We start from the raw sequence: 20,163 nt of genomic DNA, 5'->3' as shown, positions 1-20,163 counted from the left end.
TACTGCCCCAAAAATTTCCCAAAACCTTCTATGGTAAAACAGAACTCCAATGTCCCTTCCTTCCTGCATAACACTCACTAAAGGTCACCCATTCTTTACCCGCTCACTTTGGTAACATGAACAATGAAATCAGGGGAGGAAACAATGGAAGACTCAATGTGATTTTCTAAATAGAATGGGTAGGGCAGCTTATATACAGACAAAGAAATTAAATTGCCAGGGCCTAGCAAACACAGAAGTGGATGCTCACAGTCAGCTATTGAATGGACCACAGGGCCCCCAATGGAGGAACTAGAGAAAGCACCCAAGGAACTAAAGGGAACTGCAACCCTATAGGTGGAACAACAATATGAACTAAGCAGTACCCTGGAGCTCTTGTCTCTAGCTGCATATGTATCAAAAGATGGCCTAGTAGGCCATCACTGCAAAGAGAGGCCCATTGGACTTGCAAACTTTATATGCCCCAGTACAGGGGAATGCCAGGGCCAAAAAGGGGGAGTGGGTGGGTAGGGGAGTAGGGGGGTATGGGGGACTTTTGATATAGCATTGGAAATGTAAATGAGCTAAATACCTAATAAAAAATGGAAAAAAAAGAAATTAAAACTGTCTTTAAAGACCTTGACAGTGAAAGTCATAACAAAAGTAAATGGTCCTACTAGGTGTCACATTCAGAAAAGCCTATGTGCATCACAAGAGGTGATCACAAGATGCACTTATGTCTATTTCGTTAGGAAAGTGGTTTGGTATTCTTTCAGACAAATTCTTCCATTTTGTTTTGTTTTCAATCATGAAGAAGAAATCCTTGTTTCCTCAGGCTCTGAACATCTGTGCTTTGTAGATTTTTCTCCTCCCTACTTCCAAGTGAGACTCATCTATCAACTAGGAAGAACGTCTCACAGATGAGCCACTCACTCTTCTGTGTCTGGATGCTCTATCAAGGCAGGTGACAAGGATGGGACTCTAGCAAGGACAGTGGTAGTAATGGGAGTGCTATTTGTGGTACTTGGCTGTTTACAAAATTTCCACAGTGATTGCAATGTTGGGCAAGAGAAGCCTACTTGCCAGCAGGACATTTTAACACGAATTATATTGTTCACCCTGACTTAAAGGCAATTTCAGTTTTATCTACATTGTCCACATTGTAAGAGCCAGGAAACTGAGGCCTGGGGAGGAAAGCAACTTCTGTCAAGTGACAAAGACAGTAAGTGGAAGAGATGGCGAGTGGCTGGTCCTTGTTGAGGATCACCTTCTAAATCCATACTGAAGGTTCTGTTCCACATCTGGGCTTGCCTCTTCTAGGGATGCTTATAAAATATTACTTCTATGTGATGACCAGAACCACACTGTGAGCCACCAAGCATCATGGAGCATGTTTACTTCAAAGACAGAAATAAGACCAGGCTGACAGTTACTCACTGGCTTCCCTTGTTGACTTGTAGTTTTAGAAGAACCTCTTGTCCTTAAAAAGAGCCCAACATAAGAGGCACCATCATTCTGAGATATAGAAACCAGAGCACCATAGATTCCAAAGATGTTTATCAAAGAGACTTCTGGAAAAACACATACCAGGCTCTGATGGTGTGTTTGCCTCAGGAAGACACAGGCTGCTCTCTGGTGTGAATGTTCTCCTAGCTTTTCATCAGAAGGAAATGACCCACTCTTTCAGCTGAGATCTTTCTGATCACCTGCAATCGGTTTAATATTTGGTTCCAGGATTTTAGGAAACAGACATATAAAAGAGCCTCGTACTAAAGAGACACAGAGCTCTGCTGAGGAGAACTGCAGACCTCACACTCTTTCTTGAAAGGAGTGGAGGTCGACCAGAAGACAGTAAGCCCTAGCCAAGAAGTGGAACTGAAAGATGTTAGCATAATGTCTGCGCAAAGGAATTTGAAAATGGCATGGCTGCTGGCCCAAAAGAGATTAAGGTCTTTCTCACAGCACAGAGGAAAGCCAGCAGCGAGCAGGAGATGAGCACAAGGCCTGAAAAATGAAATAAAATTTAGCCAGTAGGAAATTAAAAACTGAATTTGGAGAGCATCCAGACAATACAATGGGATATTGTAGAACCTTTCTAAAAAGGTCCACTGAGGTCTGGCAATATCCACAGGGCTGGAGAATATGGTCCTTATGTGTTATGGATAATAATTTAGTTCTGGGAAATGGGAGAGCCAGAAAAACAGCAAAAACCAATGTCTTTGTGTAGTCTGATTTCCATGCCAATAGAAAAATGAGAGAGAAGGGAAAGAGAAAAAAATGTGGGGGGATAATGATGGCAAAATCTATTTGAAGCAGCCTAAGATAAGTAAATAAGAAGTGACAGGGGTCAGAAATTCTAGAAAATAAGGCTGGCCAATGAGAGACCTTCCTGTACCCTTCCCTACCTTAGGATATGCTATCCTCAGAGCTTACTTAAGTAAGTCTTTAAAAATCACCAGGACTAGACTCCTACTTGATTTCTGCAAGCAGCTTTCAGGTCCAGAGCAGCTTCTAACATTTATCATACATGACAGACTACACTTATTCCTCAGTTATAGTGACAGTCACTGAAAACAAATCTTAAAATCACAAAAAATAATCCTGATTAATTTAACCCAGTGGTTGTCAACCTTCCTAATCCTGTGACCCCTTTCATACAGTTCCTCATGTTGTAGCGACCCTCAACCATAAAATTATTTCATTGCTACTTCATAACTACAGTTTTGCTACTGTTTAGAATCATAATGTAAATATCTGATATGCACATGGTCTTAGGCAACTCCCGTGAAAGGGTCATTCGCTCATTCATCCTAACAGCTGTAAATGTCGCCTGTATCTGAGGACTGAGAGTTATCTCCAGGCTAGGCTTTCCAGAAAAGTATGTCTACTGTGATGCGACTGACACAAGACATGCCCACACAGATATTTAATCCACAAGTTAGCTGTATGTACTCAAATCACTCTTGATCTGCCTTGTTTCATTTTTTGCCATGTCAGCAAATAGTGACAGCATGTATCAGAATGTACAGCCAAGCAACACTCCTTCCCTGATAAGATACAACGTAGACAAAGGCACAATGCATTTAGAGACAAAGAGAATACTTCAAAAGAATCCAGAGGTCAGTCCACTATGAAGATCTGACAGTTCTATATTTAATTCTGTTGTCTAAGGATGTGCAATTTTAAATTGGCAAACTGAATTAAGAGGTTAACAAATTCCCAAAATACTAACAGATGATTAAACAATATCTCTTCTCAATTGTATTGATTATACAATAAGCAGACAACAAATTATTAGATGTATAGATGATTTGAACAACACAATTTACAAGCTAGTCCTAACTGATACACATATGTCCAACTACTGAAAACGCATTTGATCCTAGGTCTATCTCCTATTGCTTCAATAAAACACTCAGAACAAAAGCAACTTGGGTAGGAAAAGATTCAGTTGTCCTTCCATTGGACAGAGCACAAGCTCCCCAATGAAGGAGCCAGAGAAAATACCCAGGGTGCTGAAGGGGACTGAAGCCCCATAGAAGAAACACCAATATGAACTAACCAGTACCCTCAGAGCTCCTTGGAACTATAGCACCAATCAAAGAAAACACATGGTGGAACTTGTGGCTCTAGATTTATATGTAGCAGAGGATGTCCTAGTTGGTCATCAATGGGAGGAGAGGCTCTTGGTCCTGTGAAGGCTCTATGCCCCAGTATAGGGGAATGCCAGGACCAGGAATGGGAGTGGGTGGATTGGGGAGCAGGGGGAGGATGGAGAGGGTAGGGGATTATCAGAGGGAAAACTAGGAAAGGGTAAATAAAGAAAATATCTAATAAAAAAAGAGATTCAGTTGTCTTACAGATAGACTATAGTCCATCACTTAGAGAAGTCAGGGCGATAACTCAAAGCAACAGCTTGATTGATGGAATTGAAGGAGAATCCATGGAGGAATTCTGCTTACTTGCTTGCTCTCCACGGCTCACTCAGCCTGCATTTTTTTTTTCTAATACAAATCAAGTCCACTTGCCTAGAGTGGGCTTGGTCATCCCACATCAATCATTAATCAAGAAAATGCCCCACAGACATGCCTACAGGCAATATGATGAAGGTATTTCTTAGTCAAGGTTCCTCTTCCCAGATAATACCATCTGTGCAAAGTTTACAAAAACTACCCAGCACTGTATACAAGGATCATTTCCTGAAGTTGATGATTTCTTATGCCACAACAGATTCAAAGATTAAAGTCAATTAGGGTGTGTTCTCTAGCATATTAAGGTAGACATAGATAACAAAAGTGGCTGGAATACCCCCCAAATGTCTGGAGCTTTAGCAACTTATTTCTAAACTGTTCAACGATAGAAGGGGGAAAATGGCAATGGTCTTCAGAATATTTTCTGGACAATAGAATACAAAATTTCAAGACTTCAGAGTCCTTCTTAGGAGGAAATGTATATCTATAAATGCATGTATTAGATGTATAAGACTGTTGAGAAGTCAGTAGTTTAAGGCTGTATTCTAGTAGCTGGAAAATAAAGTCAAAATGCACCTAAAGGAAGTAAGTAGAAGAAGCAGTAAACATACAAGCAGAGAATAACCAAGCAGAAAGCCAAGAATGGTGAAAAAAGCTGCTCCCCTGCACAGACTGGTGCTTGCAGGAAGACGGACTGGTCAAGGGCACTGTCCAGACTTACACCACTCAACCCAAAACAAACGCACGTTGCTGTACCTCGGAGAGGCAGCTATGATCTGTGTTCTTCCAACGAACTTGAAAGTTTATCTAAAGTCAATGATTCCCTTGAAAACAGCTGACTAAAAAAATCATAAAAAGTTTAATATAAATACAATTTTAGCTATTAAAGATCCATCAAGTGAAATTAAAAGAAAATCTCCAACACACACACACACACACACACACACACACACACACACACACACTTCTGGCTATAGTTGACCTCACTTGTGAACTCATCTAAAAATTACGACTAATTTTCTGTAAACTTTCCAAGAACCAACAAAAAAAGATGATTGTATGAGCTTTTCTTGTTGCTGTGACAAAATATCTGACATCACTGTTTCAAAGGCAGCAGCATTCTCTTAAGGTTGAGGTTTCAGCTGATCTAGCCCATTCATGCTTGGCTTCATAAGCTTAGAGAGCAACATGGTGGCAGGAGCATGGATGGGGGAGGCTATTCATCTTATGGTGGTCAGAAAGCCAAAGGGCAACACTGGAAGGGACCAAGGCAAAACAGAGACAGCAAAGACATGGCCTCCGTGACCTCTTTTCCCAGGTAGATGCAACATCCTACAATTTTTAAGATCTTTCAAAACAGTACCATTAGGTTTAGACCACACCTTCAACGTGTATGTCTCTTCCAGACACTTCACCTGCAAACCCTAACAGATGTACTCTCAAACTCAAGTTGAGCATAGAGCAACCATGGCTCCACAAATTCACAAGGACATTAAGAGGAAGCACAATCAATGGCTATCCTTTCTTATGGGCGCCAATGCCAATAATCTGGACAAAAATCACTTATCTGATTACAGTGATATATGGAAAAGGACACGTCAAGATGATGGTTGGGTTTATTATAACAACATGGGGTATTTTCCTAAAATAAAATTCAAGATGATCAGTTGAGAGACAGTGAGCCATCTTGGTCCATGACACAGAAACCATATGTGCAGAACAGGGAAGTGGCTACACAGATCTCTTCTGCAGTTCCAGGATCCAGCTCTTGTTTCCTAGTTCATGCTGGTTTCAAACTCACAAATTCTCCCGCCTCTGCCTTCTGGAAGTGGGGATGACAGGCATGGTACTATTTCAGCTGTCGGTAAGGACTCAGAAGCTGTTCAACATTAGTCCTTACCAGGGAAATGGAAAAGAACACTACATGCCATCTGCTTAACAGTGGGACTAACTAGACTTTGGAAGGAATTGCATACCAATCACTGACATGGTGTGGATATGCAACTTGCATGCTTTGATGGCCCAGGTGCACACTTGTAGTCTTAAAACCTGGATGGTTAATAGCTATTTCCAACGTGAGAGGTTCTAGAATCACCAAGGAGCCAAGCCTCTGGACACACCAGTGAGGGGTTATCTAGATTAGGTTAGCTAAAATTGGGAGAGCTAACCTAAGTATAAATGGTAAATGTGACAGCTGCCTTGGGTTCATGCCAGGGTGACATCTCCTCCATGATGGGCAATTCCCCGTGAACTGTAAACCATAATACACCCTTCCTCCTTTACGTTGTGTCTTGTCAGGCGTTTGATCCCATCCACAGGAAAAATGATGAACACAGAGACCGTGCTTGAAACAACACGACAGCATCTCCACACAATACACAGGTAGCACTGAAGATTAATAAGCCGATATGTAACAGAATAAATGTCTACAAATAACAGTGCTGAATAAAAGAGGAGGCAGATGAGTATATACTACATAATTCCATCAGTTGAGTGTTGAAAACCAGGCAAAATAAACATCTGTGAGAGAGTAAGAGTGACTACTAGGTATATGGGACTCAGGGCAATGGAGGTTCGTGATCATTTAAAAACATTGGGATATCTGCCAGAGGGGCTGGAGGCTAGTTCCTAAGTATGTTGATCCAGTAAAAGTTAGGTTGTGACCTTTTAAATTATGTGTAGTGAGAATTTTGGTTTCTTTAAAAACATAGCTATGTTATGTGAATCTTTTTGCTTTAATCCCAGGTGAGGCAGGGGGTGACTTCAGGTTGTCCACAGCAGCTGACTATGATTTGTCTCATGCTCTAGCAGGGGCATGATTTTTCCAGCTGAAGGTAGTTTATATTTGGAATTCTGGGGACTCTTGAGCGGGTATAGATGTGAGATGGTCTGTCGTAGCTGCTGCTGCTGGTTCCTGCTGCTTCATTTGCTGCTTTTGCTAGATTGCTGGTTGCTGCTGCTGCTGCTGCTATTTGCTGTTTGCTTCTGTTGCTGGTTGGAGATATCCTGGCTACACCCCCAAAACTCAATGCTCCTAATCAGCAGGAAGTAGTCTAAAGAAATCTATGCTCCTTTCCCCTCTAACCTTCTTTCTTGCCCACCTAGTGTTTGTTGGCGGTTAGAAGGGACTGGAGTGGAGAAGAGTAGTGGGTACAAAACCCCAATAAAGTAGCCAAAACGTGTGGTTACAATTATGTACTTTTAAAAACTATTTTTTATTTTATTCCTGCGTATACGTGTCCTTGAGAGTGTATGGCACGTATGTGCAGGTACTTACAGAGAGAGGCCAGAAGAGAGCATCAGATTTCCCAAGGCTGGAGTTACAGCATCTGTGAGCTGCCTGACATGGGGGCTGGGAATGAGTACTAGCAGGCATTCTTAACTACTGAGCCATCTCTCAAGCCCCAAGTCTCTACTTTTAAGTATGCATTTTAATATAGGCTTTTTTTTTTTTTTAAAAAAAAAGCTACTTTATATTGTAATTTCTTAGTTAGAGACAATGGGTTTCAGAAACTCAATTCACATCACCATTTCCCATGAGTACAATAGTGAGGCACACAAATTATAGTTGACCATGAAGAGACTCTACCACAGTAACCTTGACCATAGCTCTTGTTCACTGGAATCCATTCCAAGATGTGTTTTGTTTTGTTGTCAACTGCAAAATAGAGTCTGCTGTTTTTGTTTGCTTAAAACAATACAACCCAGAATAAGGCTACACATTTAACACACTGTGTCTTGGGGGCTTTAAGTGCACTTCAGTAAGATCTACTGCACGTCATGGGGAGTATATGACAGGAGTTGCCCCTATCCACAGACAACTATGTATTGTTCTTACAGAAAATTATGGAGCAATATTATGGAATGATTTTAACAGTGTCTTGATGAATATATTATTGTGACTATAGTGTGTATTCAGAGTAGACAGAAACTGTCCTATTATAGGGTATGGAAGTTAGATACAGTAAATGATCAAGAGGTAGCTCCTGTTTCCTAGGTTACTCATTTGGAGATGCTGACACTGAGGTAGCATCAGCCACTCTGAGAGTCGCCTGCTCAGCCTGAGAGTGGCTTCCAAGCCTGGGCCCTTCCCTATGTCCCACACTCTTCCAGATATTTAAAGTAAACATAGTTGGAAAATGGTCTTTTACATAAAGGTAAAATATAAAATCAACGAGGTTTTTAACCTTGTGGGTTGTTCTTTAAACACTGCGGAAAGTTGTCAATTTTAAGCATTCAAATCATTCCTCCTTCTTATCCCCAGTAAGCTAAAGACAAAGAAGAGGGACATAAAACAGCTTATTTCTGTCTCAACCAAAAGAGGTCAGGAATGAGCATTTTCATGAATGACGCTTTGCAAGGCTCACTTTTATAAAAAAAAAAATCCAAAAAGCACGCGTCAAGATTACATTTCAAACCATACTGACAAGCTCATTCCACGAATGACCAAGAGAGCAGGGGAAGTGGTCTGACCCTAATGGTTTTCCTCATTGAGGGAGCTTGCAAAGCTCAGACTGGGTATCTGGAAAGGTCGTTTATGTTATTAAATAGCTTGGGACGCACACACTTTGTGCTTGCCAATGATCTTCCTGTTGGAGACCAGCACTGCAGAGAGGAGAGCTGGGGGTGGGGCGGGGCGGGGCGGGGGCACAGCCTGGGAAGAAAGCATAGGTTGGCCAGATGTCTGTCTGGGTCCAACAAAACCTTGCTATTTCATATTTTTTTAAAAAATCAAACGCAAGTATCTGAGACAATGAACAAAAAATTAAGTTCACAAAATAGGATGTTTTTAATGATGTAAGACTTTTTGTTTTGTTTTCTATTGTGAAATAGCATCTCCCTCTGGCTTACTAAAAGCTTGTAGAAACCTTCCTGTAACAGCCTCTAGAGTACTGGGATTATATAGGTGTATGAAATCTCATACCAATTGATTTTCTACACACACACACACACATACAGACAGAGAGATAGAGATAGAGAGAGAGCAAAAACAGAAAACAAAACAACAAAAACCCCCACCTATACCATATAATGTATTGCCTGCATTGCCTGTGTTTCTCCAGAGAAATAAGACAATATATTTCTGAATGTAAAAGCACATTTTTCATTTTCTTTCTATTTCTTTCCACCAAGTCTAAGATAATATTGTACAACAACTAGAAAAGTGATTGAAGGGCGGGGGGGGGGGAGAGAAAGTGCATGAGAAGAAATTAGATTTGTTACAGAAAAGAAATATTTCTTAAAATCTAACAGGACAGCGTGAGAAGTCATAAATATAAGACCATTTTTCTATCCTGTGGGCACTACAGGATTTATTATCATAAATTTATTATCACACGAAGGACCATCACGGAAAATGGAGAGTTTAGGTCCCATTGTTAACGATATACATGCTGCTCAGAGAAAGTTCTCTCAAGAACACCAGAAAACAGCGCATATCTTCTTCCACGGCTCCCACAAGAGACAGAACACGTGGACTATACATGTGCATTTTTATGTCGTCTTAAGTTTTATAAACGCAGTATTACTTCACCTTACCTTATCTAATAGTAGTCACTTACATCTCCCCTGCATTAATTTAATAGCTTTACACTTCTATGCGAGACTGCTTGAAGCGCATCAAGGTCGTATACTAAATAATTCTGAGCCACACTGTATGCTTGGTTTTCCTACACCACTGCTTAGGCTGAGCAGCCAGTGTAGACTGGGAGAGAGCCCTCAGCATAGGCCAAACATATCAAACTCCTGATTCATCTTTTTGACACGTAGACCCCAGAGGCACCATAAAATTGGCCAAAGAAATGTCTTTTTTTAAAACTACTCAAAATTTTCTCTTTCTATATTCCAGTAAAAAGCTAAGAAGGATCAATTTTAAAATAAACCACAGAAAATAGACAGTATACCTCTAGCAATAATAGCCCCAGTGCTTCAGGGCCAGGAAGCACAATGCTGGGTGGAACTTCACTAGCAATTGAGACACAAAACAATTTGAAACATCAAGCATTTAGTGGGTGGATGGCAAAGCTGAGTTGGTTATGTGAAATTCGTGGGAACATCCAAGATGGAAGATTAAAGCAAATAATATAGAAATTCATTACTATGCTCCATTATACACAACTTTAACTTTGGAGATAGATAGTGATCTATCAATACATAGAACTAGACCTGCAACTTCCTGATAATTTCACTCACAGATAAATAATCGGTGTGGTCCACACTCTGTAAGTGCAGTAATACAAAAATGAACATGTTTTGAACATTCCTGCTTCTACAAAACAAAGCGAACAAATGACAGTGACTAAAGCATCCATGTAAGAAGCGCTGATAGAGGAATAGTGAGACGGTCCTGGAGCACAGCCTGTAGGCCAGGCTTCACTTGGGGTTAATGGTCGCCAACGCACACCCAGCTCACGTAGGTAGCACGTTCCTCACTCTCCAGGGGAAACGAGGAAGTACTGCCGTAATAACTTACCCAGCCCACACTGCTCAGAAGGAGCGGGCGCTCACCTTTACACTCTCAGATTTCACAGCTTAACTGTCACAACCACTTCTGTGTCCCACCATTACTCAGGGCAGGCTTTACAGAAAAAAAGAGACTGCGCGAATAGCAATACACACAAACATAGAATAGGGTGGTCGTGGGGGCAGAAAAAGCAAAACACTGAAAGAGGAAGCCACATTCACTAAGGGTGAGGATGTCTAGGAAAAGCGGTTCTGAAGTGTTCTGGGAGGATACAGTATTCTCTTAAAGAGCCCATGAAGGAGAGGTGAGGATCTTTGTATTCCACATCAGTGTTATAAATGTCCTCATAGTTGCAGCCCAATGCGTACCAATTAAGACCTAGCCTATCCATGGGTCTGTAGAGAAGGTCAAATGAGGCAAAGGCATGGCACACTTAGCATAGCGCCTGGGTCAGTAAGAACTCCATGAACGGCTGGCTGCTAGCTGCTGTGAATGCCCTGACAGGGCCCACTCCCTGTCCCTTGCCCAGGGAATCCTACATAATTGCTGAAGTAACTGCTTCTAACATGGCACGTGAGGCAATACAATTTAGATTTGAATTGTGAAAACACCTTGCGAGAACTTCCCATGGCCTGAAAAGACCTCTCAATGTAGATGACACCAAAAGAACTGTCAAAACGGGTGGTACTGGTCATGTGCCAAGCGCCTGTGTGGGCATCAATACCAGGTATGCATTGCCTGTTCCCATTCGCTGGCTTTGCTTTTTGACAACCTCGGAAAGTGTGAACTTTATCAAGACATGATTTGACTAATCTGGGCTTGTAAAAGGATAAATTTCCCCCTTCCCTTCTCCCTCCTGCTCTGTCCTCACCCCCGCCCCCCACGCTCCAAGGAGATTCTACAGATGTTGAGAAAGTTCTTGAAACGTCTGCTTCTGTGAGTTTCTCTAGCAACTCTTGATGCACAATCAAGTGACACATGGGTAAAATGGGTTCTGGGTTAAAGCTAGCTTATTCCATCAAAATTCCCTCAGCCCTCTCTCCCACTAATGACTTAAATATCCATTTTCACTCCCAATTGCTGAAGTACATTCCCAGGAGGAGTGACTGTGAACAGTAGCCCTTACGGATGGAACCCCCTTCTTTTGCCTTTTTTTTCCTACACATGGTAGACAGCATATCTCCTTGTTAAATTCTCTCCCCTTTTTCATCTAGTAAAGGTAAAAACACTCAAATTGTTTTCTCTTCGTAGATTTTTCAGTTTCTGATCTTAAGATGATAATGATATTGATCATCATCGTCGTCGTCATCATCATCGTCATCATCATCCTAAAAATCTTCTGGCCAAGCAGCAAGATGTAATATATTTTGGGGTCAGGAACAGTGCTCATTAGTGATGGAGATGTAGTTAGTTCTACCTTTATACCACAAAACTACTGGTGCTCTGGTGCTTGTCCTCAATGTGGTTTCACTTCCAGTCTACACTGTGTGTAGAAAATGTACCTTAAGGTCAAACACACAGCACACTTTCTGTCCAATAATGACAAAGTAAACCACAGGTCTGGAGTCACCCTTTCACTCACATTGCTGTTAACCGTTATTGCTACGCTTCAAGAAGCCAACTGTCTGTGACAGATGAAGGTTTATATTCTCTTTTCTGGATGGATATGTGAGTATTGACTGGCTTGTTACTAGTACCCAAGAAGGGTCTCTATAGGTCTGCAATGGTAGGATTTAATTTTGTGGGGACTGAGGAGAAAATTCTAGACCTCCGAGTTCTAGCTAGATGCTGTAAGAAATCCCCTCTCTGTCTTGACGATCTCAAATTCTCAATCAGTATAAGAGTTGTCACAAAGACTAGGACATGTTGGCCATCACTTCTTCACTCTGGAGTATCATTATGAGAAGTCAGAGAAACCAGCAGCCTTGTTATTGGTGGGGCTCTGAGCAGAGTAGTAGAACAAATAATTCAAACAAAAGGCTTTGATCTTTACTTTCTAACAGGGGTGGGGCTTTGGGGAAAAGCAATGGCAGACATACATCTGTTTTGAAAGCAGAATTTGCTTCCAAGAGCAGTTAGTCGTAGATTCCCAGTGAGATTATATTATTTCCATAGACTTCCCTGCTTCCCTTGCCCAGTCCCCAGCCTCTCCTACTCCCAATACTCTGGAGAGGGGCGTCGGCTGTCATCACGGAGCCTGCACTGGGATCATTCAGTCATAGCTCACACTTTACATAGGGGCTCATACTCAGTGTTGTATGGCCTTGGTTTCTGTATCCCTCTGTGGGGAACAGAATTCACGGTGGTGATAGAGCCAAGGCCTTCTGCTTGTCACTTTGAACCTTTGTCTATTTACAGATGGTGCTTTGACACACAGCAAAGATTGGCTTAAAATCAAGAGGCATTGAATATGGATCTTTTACTCAGATACAAAATAACTTTTTTTTCATGTTCACTTATAGGCGCAGAGCAGCAGGTTCTGCCACCCTCCTCAGCATCTCACCAGCTCCCTCTCTGGCTCTAGATCTCATGGGTCCCTGAACTCAACTCTGTGTCTTCTTTTATTTATAGATTTATCTCTTCCCAATGTCATGTACCATTTACATTCGTCTACTAGTTTATTGTCTCAAAAAAAGGGAGGGGAGAGTTCTGTTTCGGGTGGTGGTCACCGAAGCTCCTCCGGTACCTAGGATTGTCATTTGCACATAGTAGGTACTTACTTAATTTGTTTGTTTGGTTTTTTTTGAGGAATAGGAATATAGGTTTGTGGTAGAGTGCTTACCTAGCATGTGTAAATCTCTAAGTTTCATTCCCAGCAATTAAAATAAACAAATAGACAAACATACATTGTAGCTGGGCATGGTGGCACACGCCTTTAATCCCAGCATTTGGGAGGCAGAGACAGGCGAATTTCTGAGTTCGAGGCCAGCCTGGTCTACAGAGTGAGTTCCAAGACAGCCAGGGCTACACAGAGAAACCCTGTCTTGAAAAACCAAACCAAACCAAACAAAACAACAAAAACAAAATACATTCTTTGTTGAAAGAAAGAAAGAGAGAGAGAGAGAGAGAGAGAGAGAGAGAGAGAGAGAGAGAAAGAGAAAGAGAAAGAGAAAGAGAAAGAGAAAGAGAAAGAGAGAAAGAAGGAAAGAAAGAGTTATCTGAAGTATGGGATTTTATGAAGGGTTTACTGAACATGAGTAGGAGGCCCACATAGGAGAGCTGACCAATGGAAGATAATGATAAAGGAAAAGATCCCTTGCTTTCTGTAAGAATTGCATTCGGTAAGAATTGCATTGTGCAAGAATTGCATTCTGTAATTCTCATCAGTGTTTTTCTATGTTGCTGGCATCTTCGGATTCCTGGGGAACCCATGTGGCCCTTGGGTCACGTGAGTCAGCTGGAGGGTACACAAGCTCCAATAACATGTGATATTTCCAAACACCACACACGGTGGGAATGAAGCCAGAGGCAGAGTGAGGCAGCATCAGGCAGCAGGAGACGCTTCTTCCTAGGCTTTCAGGGGAGTCTGGTGGCTCCCAGTGTCTCTGCCCCTCTCCTATGCACACACGCTCTCCTAATGAGGATGAAGCCATTCCCTGAGCTGGCTAGTGAACACCATGGCAAAATGCCATTTGTGCAAATTATAATTCCACAATAGAAAATAATCATAAGTTAAAGAACAAAAGAAGTAGGAATTTTAAAGTGAAGGGATAGAGTAAACTGGGTTATAAGACGGTGATATAAGAGAAATAAGCAAATTCATTATCGTTTTCCACACAACACAAGAGCTCTGGTTACATAGTGAAAAGAATATAGCAGAAGAGAAACTGTATGTAACTGAGAGATAACAGGGAGGGATAGGGAACAAAGGGCCCTGTTCCCCTGGGGTTTCCTAACCTGACTCTGGGATTTACAATGCATTCATCATATGATATATGGCATGCTATGCCATGTGGGTATTCATATATCCATATAGTGAGATTATATCACATGACTTATATATAAATGAACAAGGTATCCTATGGAATATGCTCCTATTTAACTTTGATTTCCTCCTCCTGTGATATACGCTCTGTATGAGCAAGAACTGCCTATACGGTACCTTCAGAGAAGTGTCTGCCACTGTATAGGCATCCAGTAATACTTCAATGAATGACTAAATAATAACTAACTCATTGGCTCACCCTGCTACCTACCACCCTAGAGCTTTGCCTGGCACTCCACATACTGCTCCCAGATACCCTACCCAGATAAGGGGATGAAGGACTGAAGATGCCCTCTTATCCCCGTAAACCTGGCCATGCTGCTTCGAATCACCTAAGACTGTAGATTTGCCTCCTGATAGTCATTCAGTCGTCAAGCCAGACACCGACAACTGTCCGAGATCTGGGGGATGAGGCAAGGGCCCCACATTTTTGGCTATGTTGAGCCAACTTCTTTGTACTAACCCCTAGTTGCTTTACTCTGGTTGAAACTAGTGTGTGACTCCCAGCAGTGACAGTGGCTCACAAGGAAGCTGGTGAATGGACGTGGCCCGAGAGTGCCAACCACTGCTCAGCATTCATTCAAACACTATGCACAGCAGCCACATTGCCAAACCCTGGTCACATGAGCTGGCTTTGTCCTATGCCACAGCTGGGGTCGTATGAGGACAGTACTATTGCCATAAGTTTCAGAGTTAATCCAACAAAAGAAAACTTGGACCAGTTTAGTGTATTGGATTAATCCCCAAAAGCAAAATCCTTCAGGAACTTATTCAAGGGGAAAAAAATGACATGTTTAATAATTAGCTGTACTTCCATACATCAGCGCGATATTCTAAAATTACCTTTTGTTACTTGTAAAAATGTCCAGTCTGGGAAATATGGAGGAATGGAGCAAGTGTCAAAGAAAGCTCGGCAACTTACAAAGCACTAGATGTTTTCTAAAAAACACATTTTTAAGGTCAGGCCCTTGCCAAGTAAATGGCCAACCAAATTAGAGCTGCAACCAGATTAGAGCGATTATATAACTCCCAATTTGCAGAAATCGGTGTTTCTCTCATCCTGAGAAACACTGAGAGCAAAGCGAGCACATCAGAAAGGCCAATGCACACTCGATCCGTTTGCCTGGAACAACAGCTTCACGGACAAGCATCTGAGATGATCCGCCCTCTTTTGAGCACAGTGACCCAACCAGCAGAGGCGGTAACTCTGACCATGTTTCAGGGAAGAAGGACTTTACTGCCTCTGATTTGGAGTGAAGCAAAATGAGGGGGTGAGCCTGCATCTTTCTGTAAATGTGGGGTTCTGTGACTCTGCCCTGCTGACTGAGGTGAGGCAGCCAGCACCCCTCTTGGTTCAGGGAAGAACCTATGCACCAGGACAGCCTTAGAGCACCCTACAGACACTTAACATAAACCACGAAGCCCTGAAGTCTGAGTTCCCTGTGAATCTCCCATCCCCCACATCATGATGCTGCCGTCCTCCACTTCCCCACTTGGGATCCCTTCCAAACCCTTTACTCTGTTTGCTCCAGCTCCACCCTGCACTATCTTCCTCCCGTTGTAGCCAAATCTGGCCTCCATGTTTTGTCTGCTCAGCAGGAGAACAATTTCAACAATCTCCGTTTTATAAGATCAGTTTATTCCTCCCAATATAATAATTGGTTTCAGCTGAACCTGGACGCCGGTCCTCGGCCGGGTTCCACTGCAGTACTAGCATCAAGAGAGCAGACACTTCCTGCTGCAGTATTCTTTCAGAGCAAAGAATTGCTTAGGCTTGGAATAGCATATTTACAATGTACTTTTAAAAACATGCAGTTGAGTTTCAATAACCCAGATCTTAAAAAACGGAAGAAGAAAAGATACGATGGACTTAGGATCATGGCAATCTTAGCTTTCTTTCAAAAAGGCTCAGATGGGTTATTCAACCATTTATCAAACTCTAAGGTCATGAAGAACATAAAACTAACAGCCTGCAAACATTCAGAGGCCACAAACAGGACCTGGTGCAGTCTAAATGTCTCACAGTCTGATAAACCTTTGGAGGACATAAACAACGTAGGCAAGTATGGAAATGGATTGGTGTAGAGAAGAGCTTCCCAACCTGTGGCTTGCGACCCTTTTGACAAACCTCTATCTCCCAAAATATTTACAATTCATAAGAGTGGTAAAATTAATGTGATGAAGTAGCAATGAAAATAATTTTGTGGTTGGGGGTTCACCATAACACAAGGAACTGTATTAAAGGGCCGCCACATTAGGAAGGTTGAGAACCACTGGCTTAGAGGTAGGAAGATGAGTGGCATAATACTGGATAGTCTCTGTTCCAAGTGGTACTGAGAATAAACCAGATGACCCACACAAAGGGTAATGGAGACAGGAAATGCGTCACAGTGTCTACCCAGAATGCTCAGCTCTGGAAGACTTCACTCATTAGTGTAGAATGGGAACCACCTGTGGGTATTTTCACCCCGACAACCTCGGGTTATTCTATCTGTAAATGCTGAAACAATTGAGCTATGCTTTCCAGTACAAGTCACCTTGACACACAGAAGCCTTGGGGATTGATTTACAAATACCTTTTTAAATCTTAGAGTCTTGTTGCATGTTCTACAGAAAGCCATATCTCAGCTTCTTCGTGTCAGAGTTTTAGTGTTTCTTATGAGTTCCCTTACCTTCGCATGTACGGCCATCGGCAGAGATGGAGAACCCCTGTTCACAGACACAGTGGAAGGAGCCTTGTGTGTTTAGACACTCCCCATGAGATCCACAGAGTCCTGGCTGTGCACATTCATTAATGTCTGCAATTGAAAAGAGAGTTACAAACATTTAAAAAGAGATCGATTTTGTTTTCCACTAATACTGGTCTTACAGTGGGAAAAACCTGACTTTGAAAGGAGTTGACTTTTCTTTTGTGACCCAACTATAGTATTTGTCTACATCAGAGACCACAAGACAAGATGAACTATCAGAAGGGGCAACGTACTCAGGGTGACCCACATGACAGCAGGCGTTCAACTGTGTCAACCTGTAAAACTACCAATTCTCCAAGGTTCAATCCAGAGTTGACCCTGCTTTAGACATACCAGGACCTTGAGTAATATTAATAAACAATCCAAGAAGCAGACACCAATGAGCAACTCTACTGGAGTCTGTCACACCTGCTCCTCCATCCCCAGGATGTAGACTTCCTCAGGGCAAGGCCAGACATGCCTTGTATATAGTATTTGGCTCATAAATGCCACTCCATAAATATCTGCTGGTTATACTGGAAATAAACTTCAGTCTATACTTCATCAAAAATTAGTAACGGAAATTAAATAAAAGGAAAAGAAGGCCAGACTTTGTGGTGATGGAATTAGTGAGGGTGAAGTATTTATGGTAGTGCTTAATGTATAGCCAAAGGTTCATATTATGAAGATGCAGAAACAGCTGATGGTGTTGGCAAAGCATGTGAGCATCTCATACTCCATTTGTCCTTTGCCAACCAGAGTGACAGGGGCACTCTACATACTGTTAACATAGGGAGTTAGAAAGCAAAATGTGCTTTCAAACCAGTTCTAAATATGTTAGCCAAGAGTGCCCTCAACAATGACAACACAGGAACCCAGAGGTAGCTCACCAATTCACAGTAGTACTGGTTCATGCAGTGGCTTGTGTACTGAGTATTCCTGGCTGGTTTACTTATCTGTGTCTCTCAACACTGTTTGCTCCTTGAGAAGGTCAGGATGTGTAAACTGTGAGTTCCCTACCCTTCATGCTGTCTATCAATAATGTCATTAAGTACTTACTACTACCACAAAAGTAGTATTACTACTCTACTGAGGGAACAGTAATTGGCTAGGGTTCTTTTAGGGAGCTGACATCACAAAAGTGATCCCATGTCCTCGGTACTCTCCAAGCATGTCCCTTTCTATATTCTTGAAGTTTCTTACGGTCTCTCTTGCCTTTTATTAAAGAGATCCTCAATATTTCTTCTTAGAAGTTCATGTTTGTTTCAATTCAACTCTTTTCTGAGTGCTCTCTATAAGCTGGATGAATTGGATGGGCCCCTGGCAATTATGAACATCAGAATAATCAAGACCTATGCATAGCTTAACCCAGGACAGACCTGACTTCTTGCTAGTGGCTTTTAGAACATGCTGCGCTACAGCGTCTCTCTTTTCCATAAAACACCACCACTTTCTGCTTATACAGGCTTTCTGGAGGCTCCACCTCTGCTCGCCCTGCTAATCCGTGTGTAGAATAACTTGTAACAACTACTGATTCATTGCTTGTCTTTATTAGCCCTGAATTTTATATCTCTCCATAGCCACATAAGTTACATAGCTTGGCTTACGTACTGCTGAAACACAGAAAGAAAATCCCAGACCATCTAAAAAAAAAAAAACCATCGGCAGCATAGAGAGACACATACAGAACAGTTGAAAGTCTTTTCAACTGTCTTCCACAGAGGAACTTAATACCTAGACCATACAAAGAGCTACAAAAATCAAACATGAAACCAAACAACAAACAAATCTTCCAGTCAATAAATGGGCTAATGACCTGAATATGCAACAATATGAATATGGAAACAAATCTTTGGAGAGCAATTCAATGTTTTTGTTTGGGGGTGGGGTGGGGACAGAGTGCAAATTAACATTGCTTTGAGGTTCCATCTCTTGTGTATCAGACAGGCTGGCATCAAGAAAACAAACGACAACAAATACTTCTGAGGACATGGAGAAAGAGGAACCTTTATTTGCTGCTAGTGGAAGTATAAACTGGTGCAGCCACCATGGAAACCAACCTGGAGGTTGATAGAAGTATCAAATGATCCAACTATACTGTTACTGGGTATCGGTATCTACCCCAAGCACTCTCATGTCAATACACCACAGAGATACTTATACCTTCATACTTATTGTCACACTGTTCACAATAGCTAGGAAATGGAACCAGCCTGGTCATCCATCAATAGATGAATGGGTAAAAAAAATATGGTATATATAAATACAATGGAAATTTATTCCGCCATAAAGAAAAATGAAATCATGGCATTTGCAGGGAAATGGATGGAACTGGAAATCATTATGTTCAGAGTAGTAAGCCAGACTCAGAATGACAAATACAACATGTTTGCTCTCATTTGGGGAGCCCAGACCTTAATTTGTGTGTGTGTATGTATGTATACACATGTACGTGTGGGAGTATAAGTCATGAAACTGGGAAGGGGCCACGGGAGGGGGAATCTTAAAGGGTAGGGAGCAGAAAAGCAAGCATAATTGAAGGCATATGACATGAAAGCACAAGAGACACTGCTGGGGGCGGGGCAAACATGAAAGTGGGGACAAGAAGGCCAGGGAGGAACGTGGGGACCATGAAGCACAAAGTATGTGTGAAACCTCCATGATGAAACACATTACTTTGTGTGCTAACTTTAAAAAACCAACAGAAAATAAAAAGAAAAATTAGCAAAAACCAGTCCTGTTTGTAGAAGGTTTTCCTCTTATCATTTTCATAGATAGGACAAGGAAAGGCGGCTCATTTAATACTTGTTTATTTCTCAGTATGAGTTCTTCCTTTTCTATAAGACCTCTGACTCTTCTAGTTCTTCTGATAATCCATTACACTGGCAATCTGAATCCTAACTTTCGTTTTGACTTCAGTTCCGCTCCTCCCCCTCCAACCCATCATCTAGTGTCACCTTCATCAGGTGGCCCGAGCGTTAATACCATACGCGTGCTCCTCTGCCAAGCCCTAAAGGCTCCCTAAGACTTCCTCTT

At 41.9% G+C, this 20,163-nt stretch overlaps 1 protein-coding gene across 14 annotated transcripts in view; it reads right to left on the bottom strand.

The window, feature by feature from the left end:
- Ltbp1 (latent transforming growth factor beta binding protein 1) overlaps positions 1-20,163 on the bottom strand; it is a 387,033-nt gene that overhangs the window by 48,120 nt on the left and 318,750 nt on the right. For all 14 annotated transcript variants that reach the window (XM_006524348.4, XM_030249831.1, XM_006524350.4 and 11 more), the window contains one exon: positions 17,071-17,196. In XM_006524348.4, the coding sequence (XP_006524411.1) occupies positions 17,071-17,196 (126 nt within the window). The remainder of the gene's footprint in view (positions 1-17,070; positions 17,197-20,163) is intronic.

This window comes from Mus musculus, chromosome 17 (genome assembly GCF_000001635.26).
Source record: "Mus musculus strain C57BL/6J chromosome 17, GRCm38.p6 C57BL/6J".
NCBI lineage: Eukaryota > Metazoa > Chordata > Mammalia > Rodentia > Muridae > Mus > Mus musculus.
The sequence above is the reverse complement of the archived record's forward strand: the minus strand, read 5'-3'. Positions and strand labels throughout refer to the sequence as shown.